Source organism: Phalacrocorax aristotelis, chromosome 7 (genome assembly GCF_949628215.1).
Source record: "Phalacrocorax aristotelis chromosome 7, bGulAri2.1, whole genome shotgun sequence".
Classification (NCBI taxonomy): Eukaryota; Metazoa; Chordata; class Aves; order Suliformes; family Phalacrocoracidae; genus Phalacrocorax; species Phalacrocorax aristotelis.
This window is the reverse complement of record NC_134282.1, coordinates 29,517,724-29,543,581: the sequence shown is the minus strand read 5'-3', so window position 1 is coordinate 29,543,581 and position 25,858 is coordinate 29,517,724. Positions and strand designations below refer to the sequence as shown.

The window sequence follows — 25,858 nt, the reverse complement described above, 5'->3', positions numbered from 1 at the left end:
AGCGGGACGCACTGAAGTATGAGTTCACCCGCCAATCAGAGGGCGCGTAGTTTATTTCCGCCTCCGCGCCGGCTAGAGTAGCCAATCAAAACCGGCTCCTCGGGGGGGGAGGGGCGGACCGAACCCACCCGGCTGATGGGGAGTCCTCCACAGTGGAAGGACATGCCGTCTCGTTGATCCATGCGGCCGCCGCTCTGCGCGGCGCCTCAGCGGGCATCGGAAGTGGGCGGGCGGTGATGGCGGCGGTCGCCTTGCAGACGGCCTCGGTGCGCCTATGGGTGAAGACGGACCCGTTTGTGGTGGGGGCCCTGCCCGCCCCGCCGCCCGCTCGCCTCGCTCCCCACTACCTGCGGAAGATGGCGGTGTACGCCCGGGCCCGGGCGGCCGAGGGTTGCTTCCCGCGGCTGTCATGGCCCCGGTGGCGGCACATCGCCTGCGGGAAGCTGCAGCTGGGCTGCGGCCTGGCCTGGCTCTACTTCGACCTTTTCCATAGCCTCCTTCGGCGGGATCCGCCGCGCCGCCTTGCGTGGGCCGAGGCCGAGGCAGCCTGCGCCAGCGCCGACGAGCTGGAGCGGGAGCGGAGCAAGGCAGGAGCCCCCCCTCCCGGGCCGGGCGGGCGTGGGGAGGCCCAGCCCCTCATAACGCCTCTTTTTCTCTCTTGGCTAGCTGTCGGTAGACACCCTGCAGTTCCTGCTGTTCCTGTACATCCAGCAGGTAAACAAGGTCTCTCTGCGAACGTCCCTGATCGGGGAGGAATGGCCCAGTCCCAGGACTAAGTCTCCCAGCCTGACCGGAAAATGTTCCAGCGAGAATAAGGTATTTGTGGCTGTGGGATTCTCTGTGTGGGAAACAGCAAAGCCCTGCCTTGAGATGGGTTGAAAAGTGGCTGGTTTGTTCCTGGGAGGGTGTAACCCTGCCTGTGGTAGAGCCTAAGCTAGAGTCAAATTGGAGATCCTTCCCTCAGTGGTAAATGAAATAAAGTTGGTGTATTCTCTGCAGTTTTATCAGCAAAAGTTGTCCAGGGGAATTTCTGAGAGTCTGAGACTAACAGAAAGTTCTCTCAGAGCCTTGGTAATTATTCTTCTAAGAATCAACTGCCTCTCTGCTTTTTCTGTTAGTCAGACAGCAAGCTTTACCTGTGTTGGAGGCTGCTGTTCCATGATCCACTGTAGAGTGGATGGAAGAACACTGAGGTGCTGCAGCGTGTCCAGAGAAGGGCAACGAAGCTGGTGAAGGGTCTGGAGAACTAGTCTTAGGAGGAGTGACTGAGGGAGCTGGGGTTGTTTAGTCTGGAGAAGAGGACGCTGAGGGGAGACCTTATCGCTGTCTTTAACTACCTGAAAGAGGCTGTAGTGAGGTGGGTGTTGGTCTCTTCTCCTAAGTAACTAGTGATAGGATGAGGGGTGATGGCCTTAAGCTGTATCAGGGGAGGTTTAGATTGGATATTAGGAAAAATGTCTTCACTGAAAGAGTGGTCAGGCATTGGAACACGCTGATGAGTCCCCATCCCTGGAGGCATTCAAAAAATGTGTAGACGTGGCACTTTGGGACATGATTTAGGAGGCATGGTGGTGTTGTGTTGGTGGTTGCACTTGATGGTCTTAGAGGTCTTTTCCAACCATAATAATTCTGTGCTTAAGTTACTTTTCAGAGAAGGGAGTTGGTTGGTCGTCTGTAGATCTACCATGTGGAAATGCTATTGTTTCCTTTTAAAATACTATCAAGTATTTTGAAAGAACAGAAGTGAGTTGGATGTATTGGGTGCAGCTTGTGGGCTGCTCTGTATTTGAGAGAGTGAATTACAGATTGGCAACATCATTATAACAGCCAGCTGCGAACCTCAGTGAATTTCTTTCATGACTATGATGTGAGCTGTATGAGCTAGTGAAACGTAGCTTGGGATGATCTGAAATAATTAAAAATAGGGACTGGGTAACTTTATACTGAAGACTGAAAAAAATGAGAAAAAGAGATGAGGGGAACTGGTATAGGGTTGTGAGTTGGCTGGCTGTGGAGCATCCGGTGTTATTTAAAAGCTGAGGTTTTCTTTTAACTGTAGCCATTACATAAAACTCTGGACAGAAAGGAGATGTGTCTTGGCTGCCACTGTACCCCTCCCAGAGGTTTTGGTCCCGATGGGACTGGGGCTGTATCCACTGGTGTTACTTTTCCCTGTGCGATCGGGAGAGGTTCCCCCAGCTTCAGTGATGCGTGATGTGAACTGTGCCCCTTTTTGCAACAGCTTAGCGACGCATGTCTGGTGCGAGAGGGTCTGTATCACAGGGCAGGGATCTCCAGCCACTAGACAAGATGCTTGCAGCTGCTTGTTATGCCCTTTTGGCCACAGCCCTTGTGGATGGTGAGGCCAATGTGTAATCACAGCCCTGTGTTGCTTGTTCTGCAGTTTGCAGGCCAGCAAAGGTTGTCTTTATTAACGTCTGCCATCATTCCAGTCTTCTGGGTATTTTTTTTTTGGTATGCAGCCCTTAGCATTTGAACTAATGATTCTTTCAGAGGTTGTTTGGTTTATTGGTCTACTTGCTATGAAGAAATGACCCTCTGCTTTTTCCCTGCAGCACCTCGGAAGGCAGCACTTAATCACTGAAGCTCTGGAACAGAGGCAGTGATTTTCCAATAGAGCAGTTGCGAGACCTTGACTGTCAGTTATTGATTTGTTTCCTACCTTGAATTGCCAGCAATAGCTGGCTGAATTTGTGGGGGAAGGGTTGTAGGAGAGTGTTTCCACTTTCTAGAATGAAATATTTGGTACTTGGAGTTAGAATAAAATGTTTGATTTTTTTCTTTTTGGGGGGAGGCTGCTGATGAGTCCAGTTTCCTTTCTGTGTTTTGGAAGAGCAGAGCAGCAGAAGCAGCAAGCAGGAGAGAGCACCATGTTTGACTTGCTGTCCCTCTTTTAGAACAAGTGTAAGCGAGGGTGTTTTGTATACTGTTGGTGGAGCTCGTCAGCTCTATGAGAACTCACCCTGTTCTTTTGGTTTTTTTTCTGCCCGCTAAGAACTGGAACGATCAGGACCACCGTGCCTTCATGCAGAGCCACCTCTCAGATATGCTAGAACTTCTGCTGGAGCCGGAGCAGCTCACTGCCTCCTCCCATTCCACCCACAGTAGCTTGGTGTCTTACGAAGCCATCTGTGCCCTCAGCTTTCTTATTGAAGGGGCCGTGAACAAATCCAGGATGGTCCATCCTCTGCATGAGCTTGCTGTCTGGCAGCCCTGTCATGGGCAGAATGGCTACTCCAAGGTCTCCAGAGCCTTCTCTTTCCCCAAGCTAGAGAGCTGGCTGCGGTCTTGCCTGACAACAAACCCTTTTGGAATGACTGCTTGCCTCAAGTCTGGGAAGAAACTTGCATGGGCACAGCAAGGTAGCTACAGGCCTTGCCTTTATTTTTAGAAATAACTTTCCAGTCTTGGCTTCTCTTGCTGACCAGGGATCTGGCAGGGGCATGGGGGCTTGCCTCCTTTTCCTCCTAGTGTCAGAGGAGATGGGCAAAATGACAGCTTAGAGGCTAATCTGGGCAACTAGAGGGTGCTGCGTGACATCTGTGCGTGTTTTTCCAGTCCTTGGATTGCTTTTGTGAGCAAACGTTAATGACTTCATTTTTCAAAGGCCTTGCTCAGTGAGGTCAGCATCATTATCCTCATTCTCTGTGTCCAGCTGTACTTGAATAATAGATAATGTGTTGTGTCTGTGGCAAAGCTGATTTCTGATCTAAGTTTCCTTGCCATGGATTGCAGCCCCTCATCTGCAGGGACATGGCAGTGGAGCCAAGGCACCTTTCACCTTAGGAGAAGAAAATTCTGATTAATATTTTCTTTCCTGTTACTGCACAGTCGTAAGAGTGGCAGTGTGTTAGGTAGGACTGTGAGGTTGCACAAGGATTGTACTGTAGAGGGAGCATTTCACTGCCTTAAAACGTACAGTTCCTGCTTTCAACAGAAAACTTGCCGTAAGGATCTTCCTGCCAAGCTAAGTCTTGTGTTCAGGAACAGACTTCTGGAAATGGAGATGCCTAGGTCAGCGCGGTTTGTAGCTTGTGGGAGGCTTTGGCTGCCCCTGAAAAATCTTGAAGTGTTTTTGATCTTTCAATGTGCCCTGACTTCTGGAGCTTTTGACTGCTACGTACTGCTGACCTGCCCAGTAGGCATTGATGGAGAGGTGTGTGAAGTGATGCAGTTCGATGGTACCATCCTTGAAACTTTGGGCTGATTATTTTCTTGAGGGATTGCTGAGTGATGTGGATAGTGAATCATCATGTCTGTGTCTGCAGAAATCACATATAGCTTTTTTGTGCTTCTTTTTAATTTTAAATGCATTGATGAACTTTATTTTGCAGTTGAAGGAACAACCAGAAGAGCAAAGATTGCCTGCAATACTCCTGTGGTGCCTGAGGTGTTCCCCATGGTGATAATGAGTCAGGTGTACAAGCAGACGCTGGCCAAGAGCTCGGATACCCTGGTGGGGGCTCACGTAAGAATTCATCGCTGCAATGAGTCCTTCATTTATCTCCTCTCTCCTCTCCGGTGAGCTTTCGTTCTGCTGGGACACAGCTAGATGTCTTTTCAGCAAGTTTGTTCAAGTGCTAAGTTCTTGTTAAATGGACTAAGTAGTGAAAGAGTCCTGGTTTTGCTCTGTCCTCCTCACTCTGTCTTTGCTGTCTTGTTCTTTTGCAGATCTGTGACCATTGAGAAGTGCCGGAATAGCACTTTTGTCCTTGGCCCTGTGCAGGTGTCTGTTCACATCCACAGCTGTGACAACATCAAAGTAATTGTGGTTTGCCACCGTTTGTGCCTTTCTTCCACTGCTGGCTGTACTTTTTACATTCTCACGCCTACGCAGCCTCTCATCCTCTCAGGGAACCAAGCAGTCAGCTTTGCCCCTTTCCACACCCATTACCCGATGCTTGAAGATCACATGGCTCAGGTGGGCTTGGCCACTCTGCCAAACTACTGGGACAGCCCCATGCTGGTGTGCAAGGAGAGTGGCGACATGAGCGTCTTCCGTCTCCTGCCACCCTCGGACTTCTACACCTTCGTGATTCCTTTTGAGATGGAAGGAGACACCACGGAGACGCCAGGTGGGCTTCCCCATGTGTACCAGAAGGCACTGAGTCAGCGAGAGCAGAAGGTACAAATCTGGCAGAAAACTGTGAAGGAGGCAGGCCTGACCAAGTGAGTGCTGCATTCGAACAGGAGTGCGTGAGCCGCGCTGAAGCTCAGCTCAGACATACAAATGGACGATTCATTTCATGTCGTTCAACAAAAATGCTTTAGTAATGGGTTGATTTGCATGAGCCATGTCTTGCATGCCATTTCTAGAGCGTTAGTAATTAGCAGTCTTGGGATCCTGGTCTTTGCTATTAATATAGCAAGAAGGATAATGCTCACAATCGTAACTCTGAAAGAGGTGCTTTGTCATGATTGCATTTTCCTAGCTTGTGAGACTGAAGGAGAACCATGCCTAGGTACTGTTGAGGGCTGAGGTGAGGGATCCACCCTGGCAGTAAGAGTTTACAACTTATATCTCACACTGAGTACTGTCTCTGCTGTCTGTGTTCTGCTTCCAGTGTTGTGTGCTGCTGTGGGTGAGATGTGGGCACGTAACCTGAACAACAGCTCAACTAACTATTGGCCTGCGGCTAATCAGTGGTCACGCTTAGCCCGACCTTTATATTGACATTGAAGCTTTAAAATACTGTCCCATCTGTTGCTGAGGTGAGCTGAGAAAGTGCATGTGGACCATAACAGTCAACCGCCTCATGGACAGTAGCTTTTAAAGTCCTCTATCAGATCACATTGAAGCCTCTGCCCAGCTTTTACTGTGCTAGCTAGGCCTGTGCTAGTCCATCTCATGTACTGGTGTATGTCTGTCTGCTTTCTCTGCACCTGTTGCAGAATTCTGAAAAAGTTCACCTTGCTTCCTTTGTCAACGTGTTTTCTTCTGCAGCCAGCCAGATCAGGCAAGGGTACAAATATCTGCTGACTTCAGTTTAGCTGCTTTTTATCTTTTTGTGAACCATTTTGATGCAGCAACCGGAAGGACCAGGCTTCCTTCGCAAATACAGAATGGGGATAGAAACCCAGATATTAAATTGTAAAGGCTTGAAGAGATGAGAACAACTTTTGTTCCCTAAGATGCACTTGAGCTGTATAGATTTTCTTTCTGTTCTGTGCTCAGTCGATGACTTGTAACGGGTGTGTAGCTGGGTGCTGATAAGCAGTGATCTCGGAGAGCTTTATCCTGTGGGGAACACAGAATATGAAAACCTCCTCCTGGGTCAAACTGTTCACACTTCCCATCATACCAAGATGACGAGTTCTAGTCCATTTCACTGTTCGTTGTTTTGGAGGAGCTCCTTCTGCTTCCCTTGTTCCTTTCTGAAATCCAGGTGCCTCTGTGCAGAGCGTGGAGGTGCCTGCGGTCTGAAAGAGCTCTAGACTGGGAGCAAGAAAGGATTCTGGGGCAGGATTTTGCTACAGGTGGAGGGTGGCTGAGCACTAGTGGTGGTGACAGGTGTAAAACCCTTCAAAACTTTCAGTCTTTGAGTCTTGAAGGGCAGAAGAGAGGAAAGTTATAAGTTCAGCCCTTGTGCTAGAGTCATCCATTGTGTCATATCAACCTCACCTAAGGTGCTTCTTCCCCCTCCAGCCATTGTACCCCCAGGGCTGCTGCTTCTCATCCCAGGGTTTTGTGAAGGTGTTTGGCCTGTAAGTAAAATCCAACTGTTAAAGAAATGTGAGATGTGCTTAGATTTAACGTCCTCCACAGCAGTCACAGGAAGCAGGAGCTCAGTACTTGAGTGGCTTATTTCATAAAAGGGGGAAAGCTGTGCCAAGTTGAGAAGCTTGCTGAAAAGAAACTGGACAGCTGACAGTGTAAAATATCTCTGTCTCCTGCAGTCAGGGAAACGACTAGGGGGACAACTAGGAAGCTTAGAGCAAACAGGACATCAGACTTGTAGAAAGAAAAAAGCTGCCATGCTTGAACAAGGAGGTGAAAGAGAATGTTAGAAATAAGACATCTTTCAAGAAGTTGAAGTTGTCTGAATGAGGAAAGTGGGGCAAAAAAAGAATGTAAATCCTGCAAGGCTGGAAAGTAAAAACCCCGTAAGACAGGACCAATAAGACAGCTTGAGGAACAACTTGCAAAAGCATAAAATCCCGTTATTTATTTTCCAGGCATATCAGACAAAGTCTGTCAGGGTCAGTAACAGATCAAGGTATATAAAAAGCACTTGGAGAAGATAAAACCATAAGAGAAGAAAGAAGTGACTCCCTTTGTGTTCATGTTCACCAGGGAGGAATTTAGGTTAGTTTCTGTCCTACAACCCTGTTTTTTAGGGGGTGTCTCAAATGGAAGCGGTAGTATGAAGAAGAGCCTTTTAGCTTGAAAAAAGGGTCAGGGTACAGCGGGCCTCTCTCAAACTGAGTGGCGCAAAAAAGAATAGGGTTGGTTTGCTGCTTTTCCCAGTACAGGATGGGATCAGTATATCAAATTGGGAATGAGATCAAAACAAAACCACATAAAATCTCCATAGGATATTGAAAATGTTTGGTTTATGTGGGTTCAAAAAGGAATTGTTTAAGCTCATAGAAAAAAATAGTGCAGCAGGAGTTACTCAATGCTCATGCCACCTTTGGGTTAAGAAATTGTGGAGCTGAGCTGATCCCAGGTGGCCGGGATGCTATTCTGCAGACATATTGCCACGAGCCTGCACTGCTCTTGGATGTCAGAGCAGCGCCAGAGACAGAGAGCGTGTGCTAGGTGGTATACCCTGTTATGGCTGGTCTTACCAAAAACACCTCAGAAATTATTTACCAGTAATGGGAATTATTTGAGGAGTCTTGTTTATATACACATTTTTTCCCCTGATCTCCATCCTCTCTCTTTCAGATGCTGTCAGAACAGAATTTTGTGTCTTCAGTGCTTAAATGCTGGTTACTGATCATATTTTTCTTCCTTTTCAGGCAGTTTTTAATCTGTGCTCTAAGAGTAAAGCAGAGGCAGCCCTGTGGAGCAGGGCTGCTGTGCTAGTGGGTTAGGGAAGTTTGCATGATGAGTTCTGCTTTTGGGATTCATTATAATTATATTCGCTTGGTAAAAGCCTTGTCTTGGTAGAGGCAGGTCATGAACCAAGCCCAGCTCTTAGCTGATATATATGGAGGCTTGCTTTGGTAGTGAAGGTGAGGTTTAGAACTATACTATTAGAAATAAACGTGACCTTTACACACTTCTATGCTGATCTTCTTTTGGTCTCAGGGATCAGAGGAAACAGTTCCAGACGCTGGTAGAAAACAAATTCTATGAATGGCTGGTTCAGACAGGGAACCGTCAGCAGCTGGATAGCCTTGTCCCTCCTGCAGTAGGCTCCAAGCAGGCAGCAGGATAGCATTGTGTTCCTGTACAGCAAAAGGAAAGGAAGGGTGAGTAGACGGCCTGTTTCTCTTGATTCCCCTCTATCGGGAAGAATTGTCCCATGTTTATATGCACAGCCTAGGCAGAGATGGAAGAAGCAGGAGGCTCTTCAGTGGACATTCTCCCAAGAGCCTTGCATTTTGTTTTAGTTCTTATTTTGCAGTCAAAACTTCTTTTCAGTTTTAATGTTTCCTGTGTACTCAACGCCTCCCTTGTTCTCTGCAGGTGTTCTGTTTGCTTTGTCATGGACATGTGTGTCCGCCTGTAAAAGCAGATAGGCATATTGTAGATAATCTGATGTAAAAACTTATTTGAACAGCTGCTCTTTCAAAAAGGCTGTGTGTATCAATGTCAGTACTTACCTGTCTCACTTTTGGCTTAAGAGAATCGAGTGAAACTTCAAATAATTCTTACTTTGTGATGTATTTCTCTTCCCAAGTAGAAGTGGTTTAGGAGCTGGAGACAAGCCCTTATCATGCTTTTCTGCCATTGCATGTTTCAAACCATTAGAAAGTTGGGGTTTTTTCTTTTCTTTAGTCTTTGAGTTGCTTTTTCTTTGCTAGCTAAATTTGGGAGTAAAATTTGCTCCTCTGTTTTTTTACAGAGTTCTGGGAACAGACAGCAATGTACTGGGAACAGTTCTCATTAAGACTTTGTGGCCACCCTGCCTGAAAACACTTGATGTGGACCTGACGCTGAGCCTCAGCGCGGATTGGACTGTCTGTCTGCTTTAGGATTTCTAATCACTGCCGCTTGCCTAAGAATGTGCTGTAACTATTCTGTTCATAACAGAAAGTGAATGTCACTAGGGGATGATGAACAAGTACACCTTGTTGCAGATCCTTTAGTGGGGAAGCTGTCATCATGGTTAGCATCCACAGTGTGCAAGCATCTGGCAAAGGAGCCCTTCCTGGTGCAGACCTGGGCATGGGGCCTTGGCCATCGCGTGCATCTTCATGGTACGAGTCAGCTGCACTGTTTTTAGAAATGTGAAAAGGAAATGTTTGATTTTTTTAATGAATGAAATTCAGTGGATTTTTTTTATATGAAGATGGCACTTAAGCAATGTGATTTTATGGAATTAACTTTCTTGCACATTTGCATAGTTTTGACAGCTGTCAATAAAACATTTCTCAGATAAGCCTGGCACACGTCCTAGGGAAAGGGTTTTACCTGTACAGTGGGTGTTAGAAGAACACAACATCTTTACTGCTTAATGAAATGCAAATCGGTCAGCTGAGAGAAAAGTGCTAATTTATTAACAGTCATGTAGTTGAAGGTTTTGAAGGCTGCCCTAGCACAGCATTTTGACACAAACACTGTTTCCTACCTTTAATGTCTTGTAAAGAATATCAACTTGACTGAGTACCACTCTCATGTGCTAGTGGAGCCTGTCTTGGGGAGGTGTGCTTGTAGCTGAGCACCTAAATAAGCTACTAGGCAAAATAGGCAAAGGCATTGTGTGGATAACTGAATGCAGTGGCTGTTATGTGGCTTGTGAAGAGCTATCCAACCTGAGAGTGAGAGCAAGGCAGAGACATTTAGTGCTCTGGGGTGCCCAGCTGTTGTGTTGCTAGAATTTTTCTGAAGGTCTCTCTTGGCTCCTGGGCAGGCAGGTCTTGCAATGCAAGGCGAGTTTATTATATTTAACCAACTTCTAAAACATGGCTGTGCAAAGTGATTGCAGTGGAGCTTTGAGATGTCCTAGTGAGCCCACTGAGTTGCCTTTTGATAGGGCCTGGATTGTGTTTGAACTCTGATCTTCATAAGACCGCATTTGTATTTAAAAAAAAAATATCTAAGTGGTGTCACAGCTTTCTAGCAGTAAGAGCTGTAAGCAACAGTACTACGTGTTTCAAGACACCTAAAATGGTAAGAGGACGAGATGCTGCTGAGCATGTCTGTCTCAGACTGTCGTACCTGACTGCATTTAGCAGGGCTGCAGCAGTATACATGGGGTGGCACGCCTGGCTGCTGTTGCGAGACTGCTTGTCCTGACAGATTTGAAACAGGGTCTGTGTGTTTCAGGCGCTGCTGTGACAAAGTAGTTTCCCGTTGTTTCACTAAGCCTTCGGGCTGGTGCAGTGAATAGCTGCAGAGGTGTGTTTTCATAATTCACTGGTGGGGGGGTTGTGGGTGTACATAAGCCAGCGATCCTTGCCCTCCCAGCTCTGTGGGCCAGCGTGTGGCTAAAAGAAAGACTTTCCCCAAACATCAGACAGTGGTGAAAGGGTTTTAAGTTGAATTTGTGACACTGGCAGATTTTGTCAGAAATTGGGGCACATTCTTTACTATTTGATGTGTGAAATCACTCACTTTGGAGATGTGCTGCCAGACATACTTATTTTTCTCTGTGTCAGGCACCATTTGGAACAATATAGCTCAAGCTGAAGGTGTGCTGTAAAAATACACAGCCTCTTTGCTGCCCAAATGCTTTCATTGGGCGCTTTTGAAGCAGAGCCTCTATGCAGAGGCCATTCTTTGCAAGCCTGTGGTGTCTGCTCAGAGCACATGTTGAATGTTTCCTACCTGCATCCTTCACTGCATGGGAACATTCTCTGATAAATATTGGGTCTCCTCCTTACAAATGGGGATGGGCATTTTAGTCCTGATGAGGATGCCTTCTCGTTTAACATGCTTGAAAGGGATGGAGCAGCCAAATTGCCCCCTGTCCTCCAGGACTTGGCAGGGGGCTGCATGTTTTGAGTGCATTTGGCAGAGTTTTGGTGTTCCGACTCAGCAAATGGTAACAAAGGGAGGATGGTGAAGCCTTCCTTTATTCAATAATCCTGTTTGCTTTTCTGGAAACTGGCTATAGCCTCGGAATCACTGACTCAATTTTTGGATCCTATTCTCATGACAAAGCGGCTGTCTGGTTTAAAACAAGCCCATTATAAAAAGGGTGCAGTGGATCCTGTCTGATTGTAACAGCTTCTGACGTTCCTCCAGCACTGGGGAGCTTGGCTGGAACGGAAAATGTCCAGAGCTGAAACCAAGGTAAGTTTATTTGCAGCCTATTCATGATTGTGGCTAAGAGTACAGAATTTATCAGGGATAAGTTGTGGAGAAACTTTGGTTTCTTTGTTCTGCTGACAGCTTTCCCCTCTTGTCAGTCTGTCAGCAAGCGGAGATGCTTGAAATACCTTCTCAAGTGGAGGGAAGCTGGAGCTGAGTGCTCCCTAGTCTTTTCCCAGATCTTGGCTATTTCCTCTAGGTATGGCTCAGCGGGAGGATGGAGCCAAACACAGTGACTGGTGAGGGAATATTTTAAAATGCATTAGGACCTGATGCCTTGTAAATTGATGGCAGAGGCTGCTGGGCCAGCAGCGAATGTGACAAGCTGTGTTTGCAGAGCAGAGTCTCGTGGAAGGTTTCCTTGGGAGGACCTGTGTCCCAGTGCCAGTGGCAGCCATCACATCCCCCTTCTGTGGTGAAGCAAAGGATGTGCTGCAACAGAAAGACACCTGAATGCTGACTATAGCACCGAAGGCAATTGCATTCCCCGAGAGATGTGAACCAGTCTTGTGATTTGGTGGAATTGGCAGAGGTGGATTTAAACTGGAAAAGAAGGTAGATCAGAAAACTCAACTTCAGCTAGAGTGACGTGCATCGGATGGGTATCCAGCTTGAATGCTGCATTCTTCAGTCTTGAAGTTAGCAGAACTGAGCTGGTTGGTTGTGCAGACCTTGTTGCGGGGTTGGTACTGGGCAGGGGTAAGCAGCTCAGAAAGGAAGGTGAGAACTTTGAGCTAGTTGGCTGTTTCTCCTGTGAAATATTACATGACTGTTAAGAGGCTGTGGACAGATGTACGTCTTCCCACTGTATTAGTTTTGCATTTGGGTTACATTCCTTTTAACCTGTGGAGGCTATAGGACCCTATGGTGTAGAGGGTGCAGAAGCAGAGTGGTCTTGAAGGCACTGGCCAATGCTATGAAAGACCTGGATCGAGTCTCTGATTTTCTGCACCTTTCGTCTGTGATCTTGGCTCAAAGTGATTTGGCTATTTCTGAGCGGTCTTTAGAAACTGAACATGGCAGGCTGCTTCCTCCTAACCTGGTGTCCATCAGATTGTAGTGGTACAGTCTTTAGGTACTTGTGCATAAAGGAGGTGCTGGGGAAATGCAACTGATTCATGCTTGAGTCTTCTGTCCACTTGAAGAGACTTAAGCACATACTGCCTTTATCCCTGCTGAAAGCCATGTCCCCTGTGAGTGTGCTGCAGGGAGTTTGTTGATTATGTGCTGCTGTGGTACAGCAAAATGTCCAAGAGGAGTTAAGTCAGTGAAGGAGTGCAAATCTTATCTTTTCTTTCTGCCTAGCACATTCCAGGGAGAAGAAAAGGGCAAAAGAGAGAAACACTATTTCCCACAACCTAAACAAGCGGTCTGCCCTAGAAAGGAATTGCTGCCCCCATGCTACTTTCTAAGAAAGCAGTGGGCACTACTGGTTATTGTTTACAAGTTTCCTTCTAACAGAGCCACCATTGGGAAGAAATGTGATAACTGCTATGAGGTGGCCAAGGGAGTAGGAGTTTTACAGTCCCATAAGGAAGATCTGCTGTGGCAAGTCTATAATCTGCCAGGTAAGCCCCAAAACGCAAAGTTTGGCCAGCGTGTGGTTAACAGGTTAGTGCTGTAAGCAGAGAGCCACTTGATGACTTTACTGGAGGAAGGCAATTTGTGTCAGAGTAAGATTCGACTGAAAGGAACTGACGAATCTGGAACTGAAATCTGTAATTCACCTGCCATTATCCTGCGGGTGAAAAACGTCAGTCTGCTCTATTTGTGCCTGAATCATTGGAGGAAAGCTGAGAAGCGCTGAGTGTGAAGGTCTGAAATGAACCGAGGGTGTGTGAAAGGGCTGTGGTGGAGACAGGTTAGCAGGAGCTCTCTCCTGAAGTCTTCCTATCAATGGTTGAGAATAAAACAACAAAGAACACTTTTGGTTGGTTGGTCGCTGTTCCGTGGGAATGGCTATGTCCTTAACGTGCTCTTGGATTTCTTTGGCTTTTTAGCTTTATAAGTACAAGGAAAATACCCACCTACAAACACCAGGTAGCTTTGCCAAATTGAAGTTCAGTTGTGTTAGGCTGGGTGGGGAAGGGACATCAAATGAGCTTTTCTGTTACAAAATTAAAGGCCAGCTTAACCAACTTTATGCACAGTTGCTGTGATAGGGCATTGCAAGAGGAACTGGTTCTGCTGGATTCCAGACACAAAATCAAGGCAGCTTATGTGGAGCCAGGACCAGTGTTGACAGGAGACCCATTCCTTTCCCGCTGTCAATCACTTTGCTGTGGTGCAGGAGGGGGCACCCCTCTGCCTGGGTGGGGTGCTGCCTGCATGGAGACCAGACCTGTGGTCTTACAAATGTTGGGTAGAGTTCATCATCAACGGTGCTGGACACTTGCTGCACAGACAGGAGTGGAACTGCAGATCAGAAGGCGCTGCAGAGCTTGGGGAGTGAGGCTGAAGAGTGGGAGAGCTCATCAGCTGTCCCAGCAGAGGGTAACAGCTGAGCCGCAATGAGATGTACCCCTGTGTACTACCCTGTGGATGCTGTGCCTTCCTTGACCACTGGCTTCAAGAAGAGGATTACTGGTGGTGAGTGACTGCCAGACCTCAGTGAACAGGGCTTTCAGCGTTGCCTCTGGACTCGTGGCGGCAGATTTTTCAGGTGATACCTCTAGGGTCAAAGATCCAGAAGCAGGATCTGTAAAAAACAGCAGGGTTGTGGCTGGCCAGCGTGGTTCACTACCCAATAGTAGCAGTGTGGGAAAACAGGAACCGGACATTTTAGTACACACCTTCTACAACCTTTATTTAGTTGCTCTAAAGATGGTAGTGATCTCCCAACTCTCCTTTGCAGTAAAGATGGGAAGAGCTTGCTCAGAAGGGAGAGATGTGGGGACAGGTTGCTTTGTATGTGCTGACTCCTTCGTAATGGGAGATCAGTCTCTTGAAAGTAAGAGGAAAATGTGAGGGAAATTACATTATCCTAATAAAGGTCTACCAACAGGCCACAAGACCCCAAGGACATAAATTCTCTGCCAGGATTAGTCTGACTCCCCAGACACCTGGTCAGGCTGGTGGGACGCACTGACCAACCAGCTCTAGAAAAACTGTGGGTAACTTATTTTTTAACACAAAGTAAATGGAAAAAAAAATAGACTCAAATCTAGAAAAACCAACTATCTGCTGGGTTGAAACTGTGACAATGAATAGTATTTTTAACAGCAGTGATGTTAGATCAATACCAATAGCCAAAGCACCATAGGTGAAATACTAGAAGCAAAAGGTGGTTGTGTATCTTAATACCCGGGCTATGGAAAAACTACAGGAAAAGTGGATTACAGAGGACTGCATGTTAGATGTTTAAATCACAGTGACCAGAAAAATTCTCTCCAGAGCACCTGGGGGAATTGGCTGAGGCAATCTCAGATGCTACCAAATAATCTGGCAGCAAGTATGGGGCCATACTGGAAGGATGGAAAAGGTGAAAAGTTGTCTTGAGTATGCACTGCATTGGATCAACCAACTTGCACATCAGTTAATTCTAGAGCTTTGCATTGAAGACACTGGAGTAAGTAACCAAACTCCTGTTAAGGTGGAAGATGGGCTGGTGATTGGGTGCAGCTGAAAGGGATCTACTGGGACAGATTCACATCAACCTAATGTAATTTTTGGCATGGACTGGCATCACAGTATCATAAGCAAGCAAGGGATATAGTCAAAATAAACGTGATGGTTCAGGAATCCATACTGTGAAGGGCAGCTCTTGATGAATAATTGTCATCCGGAAGGATCTAAAAATGAGGCTGTACGAAGGATTGGTCTGGGTCTAGGGCTTGGCAATATTTCCATGAAGGGATTTTTGAAGAAACCATGCATTGTCTCTCCAGGGCTGGCTGGGTTGGTGATACCTCAGGCAAGAGGAATGGGATTTGCTCACCAGCTCTTGAGATCATTTCAAAACAGGTTGCAATCAAGTAGGGAAAAAGTGTCCCGAAGCAATGTGCTTTGCAGTCAGCTGCCTGGCTGTAGAGCAGCTCTTGAGAATGAAATGTGGTGATGGATGGAAAATTTGTCATCTGTATCATAAAATAGCAGCAACCAAAGCAGAAACAGCCAACTGCAAATGCAGTCCTCAGATGTCTGAAGAACTGTGCTATCCACCACGTCCATGGAGCGCTCCTTTAGTTTTTCTTAGCACTGTTAAAGCTTGTGTGATGTCCAGCTCTTGGCATTGACTTTTGAGGAAGTAAGCTGTGCACCATTAGAATGGAAACAAGGAGAACAACTGCACAGCTAGAAAACATGACCCAGGAGGAAAGAGACCTCACCACCCTCTTATTAGTAAAGGTCTAACTGCAAACACTCGGTAAGCCAATATACATGAAATACTGCTTAGTACAGTCCATTGACTACTTATGGCTCCCTTGGCCATAATTTAGTAACTACTGATCCTAGAGAGGGTGGGAGGGAAATACATTAATAGTGTTTTGCTGCAAAGAGGACAGAGACTTCACCAAGGGAGCTTTGAGTCTGATTGGGACAGAACTAGGTGCTGGGAAGGGCAAGACATTGGTGGCAGCTGGAGGTGTTGGGGCCAGACTGGTGAATTGGCTTCCAGGGTTAGCTGGGATGCAGTCGATCCTGCTCAATGGTTGGGCTTGATGACTTTTTGACATCTTGAGGGCTCTGTTTTCAGATATTTCACACCATGATGTGGCTAGACTACGGATGCAGGCATGTGCTGGGGGGTGAGGAACCTCCCTGCTTTCCTTCCTCTGCTTGTGTTTCAGGTCGCCTTCTACGAAGACAAGAATTTCTTAGGCCGTTGCTATGAATGCGACAGCGACTGCCCCAATTTTCACACCTACCTGAGCCGCTGCAACTCCATCCGGGTGGATGGAGGCACCTGGGCAGCCTATGAGAGGCCGAACTTTTCTGGGAACATGTATGTTCTGACGCATGGGGAGTATCCTGACTACCACCACTGGATGGGCCTCAACGACCGCCTTGGCTCCTGCAAAGCTGTCCAGATAGTAAGTGTGACCTCTTCCCAAGGGACATTTTAATTTACACACCTACGTTTGAAGAGTTTCAGCATGGTTGTGGGTAGCCCCCATCTTCCTGGGGACCCATGGGAGCTCCCTTGGAGAGGATGGCTGTAGAGGGTTTGCTCCCGCAGTCCTGCTCTGGAAACGGCAAGGTGTTTGGTGAGTGGAGATGGTAAGAGTCTACCAGTCTTGACTGCAATGGAAAAAAGCAGATCCCTCTGAGTGCTTTGTAGGTGGGTTTCCACAGGAACAGCAGCATAGTTTTATTTGCATGTTCTTCTAGGAACTTCAGTGTCTGGGCAGGTTGCTCCACAGTTTGCTTCTCACCTTCCCCCCATGGTGTGCTGCCAACTGATGGTTGATCCATCAGTGATGATCTAAATCTGATGATGGACACAAGGCTTGTAAGAGTGGGATGTAGATTTTGCAGGTGCACGCAGAATGAGGGGCAGTTTGTTTGCCTCTCTAGCAAGCCCCCTTCTGACACAGGGAACCAAGCCTCAGTATCACTAAGCCCCTCTGTGTATGGGAAGAACAGCCCCAGCAGCAGACCTGGAGTGACCAGGAGTGGGAGGTACGCCTGAAGCCCTCCTTTGGGATGCTTGGAGCAAGCAGCCCAGTGTCTCCTGGTATTATGCATGTCTCCCTGCTGCAGCACAGGAACTGTGCTCATTCCCTCCTAACTGATGATGGAGACATGCTTCTGCAGCTTCTGGCAGCACCTGTCCTCCTACCAGCGGGAGACGGGATAAACGCAGGTTGGCAGTGAGCAGCTTTTACACCCTGTGGAAGTGCTGGGGGGAGAAATAAACAGAGGGAATGATCCCTTTGGAAAGCCTATGGGGAGAAGTACCCTTTAAAACTGGCAGGGGTGGGAGTGTGGATGGAGTGAGGATTGGGGCAGACATTGGTGATCTGTGCATTGCTGGCTTGAGTAGCACAGCCATGGATTCCCATGGCGTGGAGCAGTTCTTAGAGCTGAGAAGGGGTTTTGATTCTATGTCTAGAGGACTAATGCCAGTTTGAGCCTGTTCTGGGTTCAAGCTAGGTCTAAATTGCTTTGCATAGAGCAGGGAGAGTTTCCAGCCAGTTCAGAGCACTGATCTGGCATAAGGGATGGAGCCAAAACACATGGGAGATATAACAGCAAGACAGGTTCCTCCATCGGGATGAAATGTGGAGGCCTTATCCTGCAGGTCCACTGGGTGTCTGGCTTCCCCTCCTGCACGTGGGGAGGTTGCATGGGTACCTGCCGCCCACAAGCGTTAGGTCAGAGTGCCCTGGAGAAGCTACAGCGGCAGCACGTAGATCCAAGAGATCCCACAGAGCTTGGCTGGGGCTGGCAATGAGAGTGGGCTTGGGTTGACGGGAGAGCCAGGGAAAGATGGTGTCCAGGCAGCTGCAGATTAAAACTGCTGCAGTGCCTTCAGGCAACACAGTGCTTCAAATCACAGTGGAAAATACCCACACTGCATTTGTCTCTAATGCAACCCAGCTGGGGTCACCAGCTCATTAAACTCCTTGTTGCCAGAAGGAGTGGGGAGTGGAGGGGGTCTGTCTATCTCTCTCTCCTTCTGATGCTCACGTGGAGTGGCCGAAGGGTTCAGACCAGCAGCAGGATGGGCAGGCTGCCTGGGATAGAGAGCTCAGCACTTGCTGACGTGGCCTCATCCTTCCTTGCACCCTTCCTTCCTGCGAAACTGGGGCTGTGGTGGGTGTTTGAAGTGAAACTGCTCTGCTTAGTGCTTTTATGCCCTCTTTGCACATGATGCTTAGTCAATAGTTACCCCGGCTGCCTCCTTGCTGTGCTTTTAGGGGCTGAGATGAGCTGTTCATCCCGGTGCTGTGCAGGGTGGTTTGTACCTGATTTGAGTCTGACTGTGCCTCAGCTCTGCTCCCATCTGCTGGCAACTGTCAGAGCCGGGGAAGTGTCGGTGCCTCCCTCCAGCACCCTGCCATTTTCTCTCCCCTTTTTCTAGCCAAGTGGAGGCCGGGGCCACATCCAGGTATTTGAGAAGGGAGATTTTGGCGGGCAGATGTTCGAAGCCACCGAAGACTGCCCTTCCGTCATGGAGGAGTGGCACATGCGTGAGGTCCACGCCTGCAGAGTGCTGGAGGGCGTCTGGGTTTTCTACGAGCATCCCAACTATCGGGGCAGGCAGTACCTGCTGCTCAAGGGGGAGTACCGCAAACCCGTGGAGTGGGGAGCAGCGAACCCCGCTGTCCAGTCCTTCCGCAGCATTGCCGAGTAAGGCAGCCATTGACTGGGCTGCTGGAGGCTGTCAATAAAGCAACTGAGTCGCTCAGCTCAGCCTGTTCTACTTATTCCCAGGGTCTGCATGTGAACTATCCTGCCCTGGGAGAGCCGGTGTGGAGCTGAGCCTTCTCTGAGCAAAACACCCTCTGCCAGCCCCAATTGCCTCTGTCTCTACTGTCACCTCCTTCCTCCAAGCTGGTCCCATCCACTCCCCTCAATCCCACTGCTCCTCTCCAGGGAAAAGCCATCCTGAAGCTGGAGCTTGTGCTTCAACACTTGGCCAGCCCAGTGGAGCAGTGGGACCACCCATCCCTAGGACCCCAGTTTTTGATGATGGCTGTGGGTGGCTCAGTCCGTCATGACCCTGTGGAGTCCCTGCTTGCTGTGCTGCTGATTTGTGGTGGCTCGGGAGAAGGGGCTGCTGGTGGCTGGGGAGAAGGGATGAGGTTTGCATTCATGCCACGTGCAATAAGACACCGCCCCCTGCCCCCCCGCCCCTCTGAGCAGACAGCAGATGACCTGTTGCTAGAGGAGCATGTTCCTCTTGTGATGCACATGGCAATGGGATGGGGGGGAAAGTGGAGGTGACAGGCATGGATCCCAGAGTGGGCAGGAGGGAGTTTGCCACAGTCTTCAGGGGGGATGCTGGGGACACTGGCAGGCCAGTGTGTCAGGTACCAGATGCTCCTTGTAGGTGTGAGACAAAGGGGCTGGTTGCTTAAAATGGGACTGAGCACCACATCAAGCTGGGCAGCTGGAAGGGGAAGAAGAGGCTGGATGTGAATAGAGACAGCGAGTGCCTCTGAAAGCTGCCCAGGAATGGGAAGTTGCTGCTGAACGATCTCAAAAGGCAGGAAGGGATCCCTGGGCACCTGAGACATGCAGGAGGCAGAGGGGACTGTCAGACTCCCCAGGGCTCCAGTCAGCCCAGTTTGCCATTAGCTGGAGCACCCCACTTTGCCCAGTGCCACTAGGTGTCAGGCTGGGCTTGTGCCGCAGCCGCACAGGAATAACTGATGTCCGCTGTGCAGGGCACTCTCCTCCCGGGCACTCCCGGGACCTGCAGCCTGTTTGCATATCAAGCCAAGGGGCCTTGGGATAATGATGCTGGATGTAGAAGCAGAGCCCTTCTAGCCATGCTCTGCGGTCTCCTCCCGGTTGATGTATGAGGTTATTACGGAGCAGGGAGGCAGGTTAAGTGATGCGCGTCAAGCCGCGGTACTGTGACCCCCCTGGGAGTGCAGCCACTGGCGGGGAGTAGGAAGGGGCTGCTGAGAGGGGCAGCTCCGGCCCTGCAGGCTTCCCCCAGCACAAAGGTGAGCTGAAAAGAGTTGCCTTCCTCATCCTCCTGCCATGACCCTGCAGTCCACCTCCCCCAACCTTAGCCCCCTGCCCCGTTTCAGCCTTTTGCTGCTAAGGGTAATGCATCTTCTTGAGCAACTTCTGTCCCGCCTTGCCTTTCTCCTCTGTTATGGGTCAGCAGGGTACCGACAATTCAGCATTATGGTTGGGTCTCAGTGTGGTTTTCCCCAAAATGTTTATCTAGGACCAACCAGCCCTGCCAGCACCCAGTTTCAGCTCCCCTTTTCTCCCTGGCTCCTGGCAAAGCAATTCAAGCACCTCCAAGGGCTGCCAGCTCCTGCCTGTGCAAGGCACCAGCTCATGCATTGCCTGGCTGCTGTTTTTTGTGGGGAGCCTGTTGCATTCCCATTTTGGAAGGAAAATCTCCTGTAGGTAGGTGTACTCTGGCTTGTGCATTTCCATCTCCCACCCTGGTCTTGGGAAATGTCCGCCTGAGCGGTGTGCTCTGCCATGCTATGTCCCCTGCAGTGGGATTTGTCCCACCCTGCAGTGGGTGCCAGAGCTGCAGCGGGCAAGTCTGGGGTGCTACAGCCCTGTGGCTGCTGACATACGTCCATCCTGGAGCACTGGATGAATTAGACCTGGTTCTGGTTTGCCCTTACAGTAACATTTCCTCCCCATGTCCTTCCCTCATATCGCTTGATCTATACACTGCAAAAATGCAATTATCCCAACTCTTCCCCCTCATTCCTCCTCTGGCCAGCTCTTGCCCTCTGGTGAATTTTGCATTGTGCCCTGAATGTTGGCAACCAACACGACTAACAATAAAATATGCTAGTTGGGTGGGATTTTTTATTATTTTTTATTTTATTATTATTTTAGATTACTTTTTCCATCGGGGGCTCCCTTGTCATGCTGCATGCTGAGCAGAGTGCCTATGGATATGAGTGGCGGCGAGAGCGAGTGGGGAGCGCAGGCAATCCAAACCCAGCCTGCTGATGCTGTTTTTTGCTTGACAGCTAATTTCCATTTTTCAGTATCAGGGGGTCTGCTCCAGTAATTGGCATGCAGATTGTGTCTGATGGGCCTGTTAGACACGAGAAAAGACTCTGCTAGTTAGAATAAGCCAACCCCAGGCTGATGGATGGGGCGTAAGGAGGTCATTGCGAGAGAGAATATACAAATGCCTGTGCGCACACACACACCTACAAAATTTCACATTTTTTGCCCTCCCCCCTACTCCTACTTTCTTTATCTGGCAAACTCTAATCTATCGTATTTCATTGAGACAAATCCTGCTCCATTTCTCTCTCTTTCCTTTTTCCCTTTAAGGGAAATGTGATGGAACCTGCTCCTGGATTTAATAAGAAGATGGTGCAGCATAGCAGGAATTAAAGCAGTGCCATGCTTCATTAGCAGCTGGGGATCACATGGAGCTGGCCCAGATGTTAATTACACTTTCAGAATTAATTGGTATAAGGCATTCCTCTCCCCCATCATCTGTAATCTGGTGGGTGTGCAAGGACTTCTGGAAGCAGAGACTGCTGGGCGGGCATCTGTCTCCCCTCCTCAGCCCATCAAGTGCTGTCTGTGACCGAGGGGCACAGGCTGGCTTTGAAATCTTGAAGCCACCTTCATTTCCATCCCTTTGGTACCCAAAAACATGCTGCTATTTTGCACTGTTTTTCTCCCGGTGCCACTTTTCTCCAAACTTTTTCTCCAGCTGCTGGGGATAAGCAGGTCCAATTGGGCCTGGGGGATGTTGCGAGGTGGCACTGCTTTGAAGAAGGAAAGACTGTCACCCTTGAAGCTGGCTGTCCCCAGGGGAATCCAGAAGAGCCTCTACGAGGGTTGGCAGGATGGTAGGTTCCCTTTCTCCTGCTCCCTGACCCATCCTTGCTGGCCTATCCCTTCCTTCCATCTCTGGGTGCAGACTTGTGCTGTTCCCCATGCCACATGGGGGAGCCTCAGTCTGCCCCAGCAGCACCTCTCTGCTGCTGAAATCCCCCCAGTTCTTGAAGGAAACTGGTCTCCAACTTCTTCCCTCCCCATTTCCACCTTGGATTCAACATGATGAAATGCAAAAGCTGCTGAAAACCTGTGCAGGGGGGTGCTTTCTGCCAGAGGACAGAGCTTTTATGCTTGGAAATGAAGAATATTCTTCTGAATGCTGCCAATTTCTTCCTTTTCTGAGCTGGCTGGTGGCAGCCCAGCGTGGGGCATGGTTATCTCTGCAACGGAGCATCACATCTTCAGGTTCCTGCCTGTGCTCAGAGAGATTGCTGCACAGCCCCAGTGGGACACTTGTGGTCAGCTTTGCCCCGCTGAAATTGCTCCCAGACCCTAATAGTTGAGCTTGCTGGCACTGCAGCCACAGCAGGGGCTTGGGCTCACCATGGTGAGTGTGACAAGATGAGCACGTGCTCCATGTTTGCCCTCCTCTTCCAGGCTTTCCTGCAACAATGCTCCCAGGTTGCAGCAGAGATCCACCTTGCTGCTTGCTGCCGGCACAGCCTGAGCTTTCATGCTGCCCATGAAGGTCCTCAGGGTTTTGTGGGTCTTCTCCTGGCATTGCTGATGCTGTTTAGTCTTGAGGCATGAACCAACTTGACACAGGCCCTGTTCCCCAACCTGCAAAGCTCATTAATGTCACTTCAGTGCAACACTTCATTGCTGTTTGATTCCTTTGGAGCCCTTCTTGCTGAAGCCAAAGGCCCTGTAGGTTCAGTCACTTCCTTAGACCATACCTGGACAACCTCTGAAGGTCCTCACTAGTGATTATGGCACATGATTTGGTTTTTCCAGTGCAGCTCTTCCAAATATCCTCTTTTCCTCTGTTTTATGTGTGAATCACCCTACACATCCTCTGCTGACATTGTCTGAAATGCAAAGGTTGCATGGAGTGAAGTGTTTCAGGAGGAGGTGGTCAAGACCAGCTCTGCCCATCCTGATGCGAGCTTGTTGGAAGGTCTGGCCTCACGCTGGGTACACAGAGCTTTTGAGCTGTGCACAGGTAGGCACAATAGCAGAGCTGAGCTGCTTTGTATCTCACACGTGTCTGTGTACCCACACACGTGTCCTACAGACCCCTCTGTTGTCTGCTCACCGTCATGCACATCCTTTCAGAGAGATGTGCTGGCCGTGCGCTGGGTTGGCCGTGCCCACGAGTGGGTGTGCAGTGCTGCGGGTGGGAGCTGCCTTTCTGGGACATGTAAGTGGTGATGGGGGATCGCTGCCGTGGCAGGGCGCTGGCACCCCAACCTGGGGCTTTGCGGCCCCCCTGAAATTACAGAGGGAGACAGAGAGGAGAAGGCACTGCCCAGGGGATCAGCCTTTCCTTTGATAATCCCCAGCAGAGGGCAATAGAAGCAAATGGAAGAAACAAGACCTTGCAAGTGATGTGCAAGAGGAGCCGTTTTCAAGCCAGAGTGAGCTGCGAACAGAGCGATGTGCAAACGGGAGCAATGTGCAAGAAGGGACAGAGTGATGTGCAGCGAGAGGAGTGTTTGGGGGGGGGGGCTTCAGGACGAGGTAAAAGCAAAACACAGCAATTCAAGGATATTTTGGTAGGAGTTAAAGCAAAACAATGTTTTCATAAATCCAAAATTAACTGCTTTGGAATTGGATGGAGAAGGAAGGGGGATATTTAACCCTTTTATTTAAACTTTCTTGATTTTAGGTCAGTTTTTAAGGCAACAGTGCTACCGTGACAGGTATGGCTGAACACCTCCAATGAAGGGTGCTGGAAGGAAAGGCATAGAGTTTCCAGCACTAATTTTATTGCATCTGGTCAATTTGTGTGCCTGACCCAAGCTTAGTTTCTGGGTCCCTTTCTGGATGCTTTTGGTCTCTTGGAGAGCAAATTCTGCTATAGTCACACATACCTGGAGACTTTGGGTGCTGACCTCCACCCTGGCCAGGGGGATGAGCTGGGCTGGTGCTGGCACTGCCCACAGGCTCCCTTCTGCCCAGCAAAGGGAAAACCACAGCAGGCTGCAGCACAAAGCAGCAGGGAAGCAGGGAAGAGGTGGGCAGAGCATCCCTTCTATATCCCTGCTGCTGGACCGGCTCGGGCAAGAGCCTCTGCCCTGCTGCATTACTGCTCCCTGCATGCTCCTGCCTGACTTGGCAGGTATTCACATCTCACTTGCAGGATTCCTACATATGGTTTTTCAGATTTTTTTGTTTGTCCCAAACTGCTTGGAATTATACAGGGCATTTTAGCAAGGAAAGCTTTCCGTGGCAGGAGCGGGATCCTACAAGTGCCCTCCAGACAGGACAAGACATCTGCAGAGACACCACAGGGAAATCTTTCCTGGCAGTATTCCCATCTGGGTGCAGAGCCGAGACCTCGTATTTTTTTGGTGAAAAAAACCACATTTATTTGAGAAGAGGCAAAATCCATGTGGCAGGAAGCTGTGAGTGCTGGGGAGCCGTGCCCTGCCTGGATGCAGGGCGCTGAGGAGGGCTGGACACCCCAGCAAGCAGCTGGGGATGTTATTTGGGCAGAGACCCACACCACGGTGCAGCTGCTGAGTTGCGGGACCAGGGGTGAAGCCTTGGGGAAAAGGACATTTTTTTGGGGAGACCGGGGTAGGCCTTTTGTTGAGATGCTGCTGCTTGGAGAGTGCACAACTGGACTCCAGCCCTAAAGTAGAAGAATGAAGGGGCTCCGCCACCTTTGCTCTGCGGAGCCCTCCGATCTGTCTCATTAAACCCCTCCTTGCTGAGGCGAGCAAGGTGCAATCTCCCCATCTCGGCGTTATCTCCCCATCTGCCTCCTCTCCTGCCACACTTCTAGATGCTCCTTATCTCCTCTCACCTTCCCCAGAAACCCTGCGTGCTTCTCCCGCTCCCCTTGCTGGAGGCAGAGACAGCTGCCCACGCAAACGGTCCCTACCTGTGATCTCCCTGGCTCTTATCTGCCACTGGGAGTTTTGATTCAGCCCCTGTCTCAAAGTCAAACGGATTTCTGGCAGGGTGAGTGCGGCAGTCGGAGCGAAGGTTGATGGTGGGGAGGCAGGCAGGGACTGTGCTCTTCCCCTCCGCCCTGCTCGAGCCAATTCTCCAGGTAGTGCCTATCCCCATTTATTCTCTAACATTATCAATTACATTTGGATTATTATTACTCATTCAAGCCAAAGTGAGTCGCAGACAGCTATTTCCTAATGGGGAAATGTTACAGGCGACTTATTAACGAACAATGCATCATTAAGGGGGGAGAGCTTCAAAGGCTCATAAATGCATTTCAAAGGACACAATGTGAGCAGAGCCTGCAATCGCATATCTGGGGGACATGGACAAAATTTGTAACAAGGAATATACTGGGCCCAATGTAATTAACTAATTCTCGATCAAAGGGGTTTTAGAACTGAATGGTCAGGGAATTCAATTATGGGTTTCCTAATGAACCACTGTGTGCCAAGGCAGGGGGATGTTTTCTCCTGGAAAAGCAGGGCTGAGGACCGGGACTGGGATTTCCAGGGAGGCTTGAGGAGAGAAACACCAGAAAAGCTCATTCCATGTGGTTTTGGTATGGGGGGGTGGACAGAATGCTGCACTGTGGAGGGAGGCACTGTCCAGGTCCCCTGTGACAACTGTCTGTCCCAGGGATGACCGACGTGGTGGGACATGTTCACCCTGCATCTCATTTTTGGCAGACCAATGGCTCTTTTGAAGCCAAAGCTGGCGGAAGGGTGTGGGGGATGCAACTCCCCAGCCCCCAGGGAGGGCAGGATGGCTGCCCTGGGGCTGGCACCACCTGATCCCCTCCCTGGAAAATGTGGGCACAGGAGATTTCCT

General features: G+C 49.2%; 2 protein-coding genes across 5 annotated transcripts; both read left to right on the top strand.

Annotated features, from left to right (window-relative positions):
* The first annotated feature begins 111 nt into the window (after positions 1-111).
* On the top strand, positions 112-10,219 carry TBCCD1 (TBCC domain containing 1). 4 transcript variants are annotated; one of them, XR_012661576.1, is made up of 8 exons: positions 115-587; positions 667-816; positions 3,017-3,383; positions 4,356-4,542; positions 4,693-5,190; positions 5,586-5,733; positions 8,279-8,442; positions 9,039-10,219. XR_012661576.1 is itself a non-coding variant. In XM_075099551.1 (7 exons), exons 1-6 carry the CDS (start codon positions 237-239, stop codon positions 8,406-8,408), a joined length of 1,683 nt encoding a protein of 560 aa, XP_074955652.1. In that variant the 5' UTR covers positions 112-236; the 3' UTR covers positions 8,409-8,442; positions 9,039-9,810. The 4 variants fall into 4 exon arrangements, 1 of the variants encoding a protein (XP_074955652.1); XR_012661575.1 differs by lacking the exon at positions 5,586-5,733 and adding an exon at positions 6,668-6,726 and having other exon boundaries at positions 9,039-9,572; XM_075099551.1 differs by lacking the exon at positions 5,586-5,733 and having other exon boundaries at positions 112-587; positions 9,039-9,810.
* A 3,035-nt stretch (positions 10,220-13,254) lies between these two features.
* On the top strand, positions 13,255-18,804 carry CRYGS (crystallin gamma S). Its single transcript, XM_075099552.1, has 2 exons — positions 13,255-16,482; positions 18,477-18,804. Exons 1-2 carry the CDS (start codon positions 16,186-16,188, stop codon positions 18,747-18,749), a joined length of 570 nt encoding a protein of 189 aa, XP_074955653.1. The 5' UTR covers positions 13,255-16,185; the 3' UTR covers positions 18,750-18,804.
* Positions 18,805-25,858: the final 7,054 nt, after the last annotated feature.

Bases quoted from the DNA above. Each gene is read 5' to 3' on its own strand.
- TBCCD1 (XM_075099551.1), top strand. From the start codon at position 237: ATGGCGGCGGTCGCCTTGCAGACGGCCTCGGTGCGCCTATGGGTGAAG. The intron at 3,384-4,355 runs GTAGCTACAGGC...TTTATTTTGCAG, and splicing joins ACTTGCATGGGCACAGCAAG to TTGAAGGAACAACCAGAAGA. The intron at 4,543-4,692 runs GTGAGCTTTCGT...GTTCTTTTGCAG, and splicing joins TATCTCCTCTCTCCTCTCCG to ATCTGTGACCATTGAGAAGT.
- CRYGS (XM_075099552.1), top strand. From the start codon at position 16,186: ATGTGCTGGGGGGTGAGGAACCTCCCTGCTTTCCTTCCTCTGCTTGTG. The intron at 16,483-18,476 runs GTAAGTGTGACC...CCCTTTTTCTAG, and splicing joins CCTGCAAAGCTGTCCAGATA to CCAAGTGGAGGCCGGGGCCA.